This window comes from Somniosus microcephalus, chromosome 4 (genome assembly GCF_052327205.1).
Source record: "Somniosus microcephalus isolate GS21.2 chromosome 4, FLI_Smic_1.0, whole genome shotgun sequence".
Taxonomy (NCBI): Eukaryota; Metazoa; Chordata; class Chondrichthyes; order Squaliformes; family Somniosidae; genus Somniosus; species Somniosus microcephalus.
This window is the reverse complement of record NC_140990.1, coordinates 256,004,162-256,016,706: the sequence shown is the minus strand read 5'-3', so window position 1 is coordinate 256,016,706 and position 12,545 is coordinate 256,004,162. Positions and strand designations below refer to the sequence as shown.

General features: G+C 41.3%; 1 protein-coding gene across 6 annotated transcripts in view; it reads left to right on the top strand.

The window, feature by feature from the left end:
• kalrna (kalirin RhoGEF kinase a) overlaps positions 1-8,758 on the top strand; it is a 1,017,450-nt gene extending 1,008,692 nt beyond the window's left edge. For all 6 annotated transcript variants that reach the window (XM_085986273.1, XM_085986275.1, XM_085986274.1 and 3 more), the window contains one exon: positions 475-8,758. In XM_085986273.1, the coding sequence (XP_085842399.1) occupies positions 475-1,020 (546 nt within the window). In that variant the 3' untranslated portion in view covers positions 1,021-8,758. The remainder of the gene's footprint in view (positions 1-474) is intronic.
• Positions 8,759-12,545: the final 3,787 nt, after the last annotated feature.

The window sequence follows — 12,545 nt, the reverse complement described above, 5'->3', positions numbered from 1 at the left end:
GGAGCTGATGTATTGGCAGGAAATTTATAGGGCAAAATTCTCCCGGGCTGTTAGCAGCATTGGCCAGGAGATTCATGTCCCATTTTGGGAGACTCCCGAGCAAGCCGGGAGGGTTGGCAACAATAGTGGATTGGAATTTTGACAATAGAGGACAGATACATTAGCTGGAACTTCCCTGCAGAGAATGAAGAAAATCCTTGAGATGTCTTTAGACAACAAGAAATCTGCTTGATGGCGATGATTGACAATGGTCCAGGAGGCAGGTGTCCGCTGCGGAATGGGGTGTCCTATGAGAAGCCCCCAAAAAGGTTATTTCTGCAGTGAGAGGAAATTGTAGATTATTGGACCTAATGCTCCATATCAGTGTTAAACTGAGTGGGTTTGAAGTCAATCATTTGGGTTCACACAGACCTAAGTTAACAATGCATGTGGCACTGTTTCAGCTTTATTAATAAATATTTTCCTTTCTAACAGCCAGAAAATCTGTTGATTGACCTTCACACACCTGTGCCACGTGTCAAGCTTATAGATTTGGGTGACGCTGTTCAAATCACAACTTATTATTATGTACATCAGTTGTTGGGAAATCCTGAATTTGCAGCTCCTGAAGTAATTCAGGGAACACCGGTTTCACTAAGTACAGACATCTGGAGTCTCGGGGTCCTCACTTATGTGATGCTAAGTGGGGTATCCCCCTTCTTGGATGAGAGCGTAGAGGAGACATGTATGAACATTTGTCGACGAGATTTCAGTTTCCCTGATGAATATTTTCATGGAGTCAGCCATGTTGCCAGAGACTTCATAAGGGCCCTGCTTCAGGGAGACTTCCGCTGGAGACCCACAGCTGCCACTTGTTTACAAAATCCTTGGCTACATCCTCAGAATGACAGTTACTCCACAACCCCACTGGATACCTCACGGTTGGCTTTGTTTATTGAGCGCCGCCGACATCAAAACGATGTGCGCCCTGTCAGCAATGTGAAAGGTTTCTTACCAAGCAATCTTGGATCAAGGATGTGAAGCAATAGTGACCTGTACATACTGAGTCACTAACATGCTGCTGAATGATGTGTTGAAAGTAGTTTCACTCCACGCAGTGCTGGAATAGTGAGGCTGAGCACAACTTGAATAGATTTAAACAGGTCTATGTTACAATAGAATCATGTATATAGAATGTTTCTGAAGTAGTATCCTTGGAGACACGTGGCAAGCCAGATGAGCAAATTTCAATCTATTTACTTTCAATTGAGTGCAAATGTTTTAACCCTTTGAGAAATTAATATTCTTTGAAGTTTTAAAGAGAAATGAGTTTTGTATTGCACATAACATCTGCAAAATTAAACTCCTGGAAATTTCACATGCTGAATGTTGAAAAGTAGATGCCAAGAAAATGCAGAAAATTGCAACAGTAATCATATATGCTAAACAAAGTAACTTAAATGCTAACCCTGCTAGATTAGGTTTAATAAAGCAATGCTGTTATAGTCCTTGAAGAGTTTGCAGGTAATCTGTGAGGTCCAATTTTAAGAATATGCACTACAGGTGAGAAATCTCACTGACACCTGTGCATTTTGGGAAATTGTGGGCGCATAATTTTCCATCCCTTAGTGGCACTGCACTGCACCCACAGTCTCCCGAAATGCAGGGCTGTCGATGAGACCTCCTCCGGTAGCACACATTCATAAAATAGACCATGTGGTCTAGTGAAATATTGTCAAAAAAAACTTGTTTTAACCCAATTTTCTCCTCTCCTTGGGATCTGGCAGACCTCTGGCACTTCACCCAAGTAGCCTCTCGTCATGTGTGAGCCTAGCTGGTGAGTGTTGACAGGCTATTACAGCCAATCTTGCACTCATCAATATCCACATACATGCACTCCAATAGTAATCAAAAGATAGCAATCAAGAGCAGGAACCCTAGCTATTTTTTCTTATTCTCCTCCCTACCTCACTGGTAATTAAGGTCAACTTTACCCTCCCTACTTCCACTCTGGTTTATATTAGTTAACTGAGTAGCTAGCGATCATTAAACCTGGTACTTCCTGTTCTGTGTGGCCTAGTACTACACCGTGTGCTGCCTTTAACTCACTGAGCGTTAAGGGAGCTTAAAAAAAATCAAATTTCCCTTATGTTCTTCTGAAAGCTGCATTGTCATCTGGATTCGGATGTAGAGGTAGTGAAAATGATGTTCACTCTATGACCCAGTTAATTTTCATAATAGTTCATTCATACTAGTGTGACTAAAGGTGAGTAAGATTGTCCAGATTGAGTAAGAAGCTTAAAAATACTATTGTCAAGTTATGGTAGATTTGCATGCCTACTACACCCTAAAAATGCCCCTATTTACATGCAAGAATATCTGGCTTGCAATCTTAAAATTCTGGATTATGAAAAGCCTTATGAAAACACTGCAACATTCTTATTTTCATTCAGTTTTATGAATGGGGCTCATTTTCACCTTTGCTACACCCTGAAATGGAGTGCTAAATTAGGCAAATTTAAGGCCTATTTCCATCCTGGTGAATTGAAACTGCCATCTGAAGCAGGCGAGACCTTCATTTGCTTATTAAAATGGGTTTGGGATGTCATCCACATGATTTCTTGGCATGCAGGAAATTACGTCAACTTAGAAAAATGAAATGCTGGTGGAGGGTCTTCTTCCCAAAGGAAGCTGGGCCAGCAGACACCAGTGGTATCATTATGGTATGTAAATTGGCATATTGCAATCCTGATCTATGGGGATGATACAATGGAGTGACAGAAAGGGCAACTTTCACTGAAAGCATCTCATGCAGCTCCCAATCCACTTCAGCAACCATCAAACAGAGGGTTGGGTGCTGGGCTGCACTGTCACTTGTTTGCAGACCCATGCCTGCACTAAAGTTACTATTCCTTTCATTTTCACCTGCAACTATTAATTGCCTGTCCTATCAGCCTTGAGAACGGCTGCTAATGGGCTGAGATGTCTTTTGAGGCTCTCCAAAGGCTTTCACAATTTTTGTCCCCATCAGTTAAATCTGATTTATTTTCAATTTTCCCCTCCTAGACCTGAGTCTGCATCTGTTGACCTGTTGTGATTAATCATGCAAATGTGCCTACATCATAGAACTAAGTGCCATTAGCATTGACCTTCATACGGGATTTGCAATAGTTTTTAATCATTTAAAATTGATTTACAGCTGTAGATTGAAATCAGCCCCCATGAATTTTAATAATGGCCCGGATTTTGCAGTAAGAATAACAGTGAGGCTATCAGCGGTCACCACTATTAAGGAGTAAATCGGACAGCAACTTCTGGCGTCCACATATGCACAGTTAAATGCAGAAATCAGGAAGTTGCTGTCCGAGTTGCCCTGCTCCTCCAGAACCTTCACTGTAACAGTATCTCGCCGAGAGATTCGGCATTCACATACATGGAATGGCTTGAAATTGCGGTACTTGCCCACTAAATACCTACTAAACACGCCAGAAAAAGTTAGGGCTTATCCATTCAAGTGTAAGTGATTTTTTAATGGTGTGATAAGTCTTAATTACTGCCAAACAACCTGTCTGGCACTGAAAATTTACTTTTAAAAGTGTGGAGTCTCATTCCTTCAGATTTTAATTATTGTTGGAAATTAAAAAAAATTCTTAATCATAGAATCATAGAAATTTACAGCACAGAAGGAGGCCATCTTGTCCATGCCGGCCAACAAAGAGCTATCCACCCTAATCCCTTATCTCTTTTATCTCTCTCTTAATCTTATCTCTTTCTCTCTCTTTATCTTGCTTTCTGTACATGATTTTGGCACTGAATTAAATATTCCAACTGACATTTCCTGGTTTAGACTCTGCGTGCCTCAGTAAGGATTCTTCAATCTGATTGGTTAAGGGGACACACCATTGCTTACCCTGTTCACACAGGTCCCAGGTCCCCTGTAGAAGGTGCCGCACTGTTTTGAATCTCTAATAACCGCAACTTCCAGTAAGTGTTATGAACGACGAGCGCCGTTCATTCGCCGCTGACAGGAAAATCTGAGCCATTATGTATAATTCTGTAATGTACCGAGATGGGCGATGGGAGTGATTCCTACAGCATTACAATGCAACATTCTGAATGGGTTCAAATATGTCGTCAAGACTATTGTCTAATTTGATTTTTAATGTTTTAATCTAGCATATCAGAAGGGATATTGATAACTTGAATTTCCTTCTTTACTTAAATCCCACAGTTTAGAATGAGTTTTCAGAGTTACCCATAAATATGGTGCTTATATCAACTCTGTGCATCTGCCAAAATATCTCCATTTGCCTACACGGTTATGTTTGTTTACATAACAGTGACTACAATTGAAAAAGTAACTTGTGTGAAGCACTTTTAGATGTTTCTCAGAGACATGATATATAAAACTTTTTTTCTTTTCAATTTAATTACCAAGTAGATAGCAATAAAGATCAAACCCTGATGGCTTAATGAGTTTATCCATTGAATAGCTGAACCACACAGACTAGGAAGATGCCAGGCTCAATCCTCAGTCTGTGCTGAGTTAGATGATCTCACCTGGGTGGTGTCAGTCAAGCTATAATTGACCTGTGTGCTCCTGGGTTAGAGAGGAGGAAAACAGGCTTGGGGTTCCTGCCATTGATGACTATCCAATGACTGCTGCTGGAAGCACACTTATTTGGGCACTGCGAGGGCAGGATCAGGCACTGCCATGACACACCTATGGAGAAGTAGCCTGCCAACACTCCTGATCAACAGTCACACATGAAGAATAACCCATATAAGTGAGGTACTGGGGGAACTGATCCCTGTAGATCTGTTATGCAGCTACAAGTCAAAGACCTGCAGGAGGTGTGAGAGAATTGTTAAAGGAAAGGAATTAAATTATACTTTGTTGTGTAACAGCAATTCTGCCACAAATGAAGGGCGACAGACACTCAGTTTACAACTAGACTTTGAAAAAATGGATAAATAATGCATAATATTTAAATCATTGTTAGACTATTACTTCTAATACAATACTTACCTAGTTTTTCACATGCCACCAAGACCATCCTTCCATATCTTTTATTTTAGTTGAACCAGTTTTTCTCCTATTTGCATGAGCACAAATATTCTCTACCGTATAACAAACTAACATCATAGGTGAGAACGGTGACAGACTTCCATGGCTGGAGACATCAGTGGTGATTCTTATGGTGATGTGGAAACAAATATCTACATTGTAATTAGTAAACAAAGCACATAGTGAGTTGAGTAGAAAATGTGTACTCTGGTGATTTGGGCTATAAATATCATTTAGTAACGACACCATGTGTGGGGTTTAATTATGCCTCAACTATGGATCAAATCAAACTACTGTCACAAAACATATTTGCTATGAACAGAAAGCTAATGTGTCACAAAATCTGTAACAAGCTTGCACTTACAGTGGCTACAAAATATCAAAGAAAGCAATTTAGATGGTGTGTAAAATCACTGTGTACTGAATCTTTGCAAATGATTCTTTTTAGAGGCAGGTGCCTTTTAGGAATGATCATACTTGAAGAGTACAACATATACTGATAGACAGCCTCTTTAATTTGACTGTTTCAGCAGTGGAGGATTACATATCTGTAGGTTATTATGCTGGTGGATAATGGATTTTGTGGCAGACTGATATATTTGTACAGGTGCTCAGTTTATATTCAAGTATGATTTGAATAGTTCACATGTGGCAGTAATAAAGACACATACCCTTAGATTATCAGGTAGAGCATTCACTGTAGAAAGGAAAGCCTCGATGTTAAACCCTCCCCCCACCCCGCGTCACACACCAGACAAGAAGGGGACATGCGGGTGGGGGGGAGGGGTAGTGTGGCATTCACCAGGCTACATTTTAACTGGCAGCAGCGAGGTCATCAGACAAACCCGGCACACAGGATCAACAGGCCCAGAAGAGGGCCAAATAGGTCAAATATTTTAGTTTTGACCAATTCCAGGAGGAGCAGAAGTGCTCATCCAGGACCCACAAAGAATTCTTGGGCCTCCCCAGCTCCAAGCAGTTTTCCACCTGGGACCTACCCTGTCCCCCCCGCCCCCCTTTCACCTACTTTGCTGGGAACCCATCCTGCGGGTCCCCGACTGTGGCCTCCTGCTGCGCTCACCTGACTCCCACCCACTGGCCTGATGTCCTTGATGTCGGGTTCAGGCAGGCGTTGGGCCTGCTCTGTTTAAATGAGGCTCGATTATTAAAATGACTTGGACCTCATGTCGGCGAGCCGGGGCAAACTTGGCTCTCAGCTTGCGGTCCCACACTTGCCATTGCCCGGAGTTAAAATCGGGCCTTAAGATTCTTGCATTGTACTACACAGATCAATCATTGGGAATGGTCATAAAGTTTTAAATGTAAAATGATTTCTTTTCTTTTTATACAGAGGAATGTAACTTAACAATGAAATGCTAGAGTGCAGTAGAGTTCTAATGGCAATTTGTTCATTTCAATTGTAGCACAGCACAAAGGGTTAATAAATTCATATGAAAAAGATTGAAACCAATGCACAACAACTTGCTGAAAATCTTTGCTGCTTATTTTTATCAGTTCCTATCATAGCCATATCTTCGTTTTTAGATTGAACCATCTGCCTTCTTAATTGACTGCTCAGAAATTTCTAAAATGCAAGCTAGGCATCGAAGATATTTTAACCTATGTGGAGACTTTTAATTATTAAGGTTTTTCAATGAATTTTCATTATCAGTAAAGCAACTATCAGAACTCAAGGCATAATCCCATCATCCCACCCTCCTTGTTCTGTCCCAATCCTGCCTAGTTTTAGATCTGGAAGATGGATGCAACCAGGCTGCCGATTTAAGAGGGAGCAAAAGTGGCATTGTGTACCTTTGCATGACATTTGCATATCGTACAACCGACGGTCATGATTTTCTTGATCTCCTTGGCCACCATCTTGAATCAGCCAATTGTTTTCCACAAATGTTCCAATTGGTTGGACACTGCGGCTAAGTCTGTTGCTATTCAGATTGGTCAGAGGTGGCCTGTAATCTGATGGTGACCCTTGTGCCGGGTATCCATGCACTGAACTCGCAAACAATACTTAGTGCCCTATGCACATTTCGTCAGTAGTTGTGCCGCTGCGCTTGCTGAAAATTATGGAGAAGAATGTTGTCTCTTTTGCTTACCCTGTTGAAAGAAACGATGAGGTAATGGCCTTTGAAAAATATTCAAACAGAAATATTGCTGGTTTTTCTTTTGGGCTGCTCCTCCTGTTGACGGCAGGGTCAGGGCAGTCTATGCAGCAGAATATTTCATAATTACTGCTGCTGTTCCTCCCTAATCCGCAGCAGGCATGATTTTATATTTTTCTCGCCTTGGGAATGAACCGCCTTGCCTGGGCATGGTACTCCAGCCAGCAGCAGCCCAGCTGAGAATAGATTAAACAAGTAAGTTTGAGCAGCACTTGAACTCATTATCTGGTTACAAATTGATTGCTAACACTTGACCTACCAGGTCACTGACCTATACATTTTTAAAACCTATTTCTGAACCTATCACTGAATGAAACCTTAATGCTTGTTTATAAAATGCATTTTTCTACCAGCAAAGCTTCTGCCTATAGTTTTCTTTGACAATTGCCATTTTTATTGTGTTATCTCGACCTATTTAAACATCATCCATAAATCTTCATACAACCTTTTACAAATTATGCTACAACAATGAAACGGCCACACTGACATCAGCAGGTTTTATTATGTGTGGTACTTAATCCTGTGTATTAGTTTTAACCTCTTGATGCTGGTATATACTATGACACACTTCTTAATACGCAAAATCACCCTTTCCCTTCACATTTAAAATGAATTTTATTCAGTATGCTGCACTAATAATATTCAGTCAGATTTTTAATTTAAAGATTGATTTTTTTTAAGATTATGAATGTTTGCAATGACTTATTTTACAAACATTTCATTAATATATCTTTTCAAAGTTGACATATAATGGCGTGCGATCCCACAGATGGTTGTAGTACCCGAAAGGCAAATGCACCGTTTGTAAAGTCTAATTTTCACAAATGTGTGCAATGCTGTCAGAATCATTTGTGAAAGTGCTGGTCATGTTAGCTGAGCTTTGTCTTAGAAATTTGTTACCTTTTTCTGCTTAATACATATTTCACATTTCTGCACAAGGCAATTCTGTACAGTTAGTGTTAGTAAACGATCAGACCAAACAAAGCATTTCTAAAGCTGACTTTTGAAGCAGTAATGACTTATTTTTACATTATAGAATTTAATAAGGATACATACAGCTTTACAGCCTTAAAGTATCTCAATTGCTTGCCTCAGCACTATTCCATGTCAGCCTTTTATTGATCATTAAGCTTTGTTGCATATTTTTTAGTACTAAATGTTATATAAAGTCTGGTGTATATATTTAATTTTTGATGATTTACAGAGATAAAATATGTTGTAATTTTTTGGAAAGTGGAACAGGAACATTTTAGTAATTGCTAATGATTCTTTTTACTTGTCGAAAGCTAGCAGACTGTGTATATGCTTATATTATAAATTTGAAACTGCATGCAGCATCCTGTATCTCATATGACACAGTTCAAACAGGTGACGCACATAATTAGAGTAATAAAAGTTAGAATATTTCATACAATGTATTGCTTTGGTTATAATATGTTAGCAACAATCCAAAACAGGCCTTTACTGTTTCACATGTGCTGGCTGTTTGTTATTGAATATTTAATACGTATTAAATGCTTGGTTTCTAAATATATCCCTTTCTTTTTCATTTTGCTGAAATAGTGATTCAGTTCTGGAGTGCAAGTGTGTTCTTTCATATTGAAGCTTTAGTACCAAGGAAGAATTCATATATTTCATCGACAATCTCATGTTCTGTTTTTGCTTCTCACGGTATATGCATACATGTGAATCTAATTCTACTGAATGACCGTTGTCCTGTTTGCCTTGAGCTTTCTGTATTGCTCTATACTGTAAATAGTTATTTAACTGCACAATCACCAAATTGTAAAGCAGAAGTGGGGGCTTCTCCAGTGGCCTGCAATCCATGAGCCATACAAATCAGGAGGGTTCCACGTTGAATCCTGGACTGTGCTGTGTTTGAACATCTCAGCCATGGCAGTGATAAAGGCATTACAATTGGCTGCTGGTTAAGGGTTGCCATCCCTGATTGCGAGTAACTGCTGGAGCATCATGTGTAGATGCCTGACTGTGAAGTCCAGTTTGCTGACTTTTGCTGTCAAGCCTCACACATGAATAATGGACATTTCAGCAAGGTACCATAAGGCACCCACCACCCTTGAAACTTTCACAGAAATCACAGAATCACAGAAACCTCACAGTACAGATAGAGGCCATTTCGGCCCATCAAGCCTGCACCGACACATATCCCACCCGATCCCCGTAACCCCTACACATATCCCACCCTATCCCCATAACCCCACGTATTTAATCCCCCTAACACTAAGGGTCAATTTTTATCATAGCCAATCAACCTAACCCCGCACATCTTTGGACTGTGGGAGGAAACCGGAGCACCCGGAGAAAACCCACGCAAACACGGGGAGAATGTGCAAACTCCACACAGACAGTCACCCGAGGCCGGATTCGAACCCGGGTCCCTGGCGCTGTGAGGCAACAGTGCTAACCACTATGCCAGTTTACGGCATAGAAGGAGGCCATTCGGCCAATCGTGTCTGTGCCGGCCAAAAAGAGCTATCCAGCCTAATCCTACTTTCCAGCTCTTGGTCCGTAGCCTTGTAGGTTACGGCACTTCAAGTTATAGCCAAGTACTTTTTAAATACGATGAGGGTTTCTGCCTCTACCACCCTTTCGGGCAGTGAGTTCCAGACCCCCACCACCCTCTGGGTGAAAAAGTTTCTCCTCAACTCCCCGCTAATCCTTGTACCAATTACTTTAAATCTATGTCCCTGGTTATTCAATTCTCTGCTAAGGGATATAGGTCCTTCCTATCCACTCTATCTTGGTCCCTCATAATTTTATACACTTCAATTAAATCTCCCTTCAGCCTCTTCTGTTCCAAAGAAAACAACCCCAGCCTATCCATTCTTTCCTCGTAGCTAAAATTTCCAGTCTTGGCAACATCCTCGTGAATCTCCTCTGTACCCTCTCTAGTGCAATCACATCTTTCCTGTAATGTGGTGACCAGAACTGTACGCAGTACTCTAGCTGTGGCCTAACTAGTGTTTTATACAGTTCAGGCATAACCTCCCTGCTCTTATATTCTGTTCCATGGCTAATAAAGGAAAGCATCCGTATGCCTTCTTAACCACCTTATCTACCTGTCCTGCCAAGTTCAGGTATCTGTGGACATGCACTCCAAGGTCCCTCTGTTCTTCTATACTTCAGCCATTCTACCGTTATTGTGTATTCCCTTGCCTTGTTACCCTTCCCCAAATGCATTACCTCACACTTCTCCAGATTAAATTCCACTTGCCACTTTTCTGCCCACCTGACCAGTCCATCAATAGCTTCCTGCAGTCTACAGCTTTCTTCCTCACTATCAACCACATGGCCAATTTTTGTATCATCTGCAAACTTCTTAATCATGTCCCCCACATTGAAGTCTAAATCACTGATATATACTAGAAAAAGCAAGAGACCAAGTCAATGTTCCCTGTAATTATTTTTCATGTGTGGCCCCTTTAACTGGCCCATTCAAATCTTTGCGCATGCGCAGTTATTTCCATTGAAAAGCCGGTGAGTGTCCTGCGCAGCTTAATGGGAACATTGGAACTAGTACTGAGCCCTGCGGAACCCCACTGGAAACAGCCTTCCAGTTACAAAAACACCCATCAACCATTACCCTTTGATTCCTGCCACTGAGCCAATTTTGGATCCAACTTGCCACTTTTCCTTGGATCCCATGGGCTTTTACTTTTCTGACCAGTCTGCCATGGTGAGACTTTGTCAAAAGCCTTCCTAAAATCCATGTAGACTACGTCAAATGTGCTACCCTCATCGACCCTCCTTCTTACCTCCTCAAAAAACTCAATCAATCAAACTTTACCCTAGTAAGAAAGTCAGTGGCCTAAAGAATCTGCTGGGGCAGCTACTTCCACTGTGCAGCTCTGGGATTGGCCCTCCCTGTGTTTGTGGGGTCAGGGGAAGGGCCTCCATGAGCGGGCCTTTGGCAGATTGGGTGCATATTTGTGGTGCCCACCACCAAGGACTCTGAAATGCTGCCTTAAGCTGGGAGGGAAGGGGCTCCGGATCCACCTACCAGGAAAAAGAATTGTGTCACGAGGCTGCTTTAGAGGTTTTTTCCCCCCTACCCCTGATCTTTGAAGTTAGAGACCCCAATCATGGCCTGGGCCCTGTAACGATCAATAACGTGTCATCCTATAGTGGACACAAGGTGGAGCCGTAGAGCTGTATATAGCTGTATGTATAAGACTACACTGCCCAGCTGTATGATATTAAGACTATATTACCCATGAGGCACTAGGCTACCCACAAGGCAGCAGTCAAGATGGAAGCCTCTACAAGATGCTGTACAAGTCCACATGTGCTCAATAAAAGTAGCTAGCAAAAGCTAGCTGTGTTCATAATAAGAATGTCTATTTATTAATGAACATAACATGGTACCAGGGTGGTGAAGATCTGCTGAAAATTGTGAAAAGCGACATGGAGAATTTGAAGCCACCAGAGCGTTTGAATCTCACAGAAAAAATCGACTAGAACTGGCAGACTTTTAAACAGCAATTCAAACTCTACATTGCAGCCATCGGATTCGGTACGAAGCCAGACGCAAGGAAGATAGCGTTGCTGCTTACGGTTGCAGGCCCACAGGCGATAGAGGTATTTAATACATTTGTATTTAATCCAGCGGAGAACAGAGAAAAATTAGAAGATGTGCTAAAAAAATTTGATGCACATTGCTCTCCCAAAAAGAACGAGACGTATGAAAGATACATCTCCCGTTCTCGGACACAGCAACAAAATGAGACTTTTGATAGCTTTATAACTGATCTGAAACTGAAAGCACAGACATGTAATTCTTCTGAGCTCAAAGCATCCATGATTCGTGACCAGATTGTGTTTGGTATTCATGATAAAAAAGTCAGGGAACGCCTGTTGAGAGAAACTGAACTAAATTTGGAAAATGCGGTGAAAATATGCCAAGCCAGCGAGCTAGCTCGAAATCACGCAAAGACTTTCAGTGAAATCAATAATGATGCGAATGTAATGAGTGATAATGCTGCTGTCGGTGCTGTGTCCTACAAGGGGAAGAAACGTGGGCAGAACAGAAATGAAAAGCAATCGGAGGATGAAATTTTTAATTGTAAACGCTGTGGTTACAAACACCAGTTAAGACAATGCCCAGCGTTTGGAAAATTGTGCACAAAGTGTAATGGACAGAATCACTTTGCCAAACAATGCTTTTCAAAAGTAAAAACGACGAAAGGGCAACGAGTTAATGTGATTGAGGACACTGATTTAAGTGAGACATTTTTTGTAGGAATGGTGTCATGTGACGATATCAAAAAAGATACAGAAAATGTGCAGCCCTCAGAAATAGA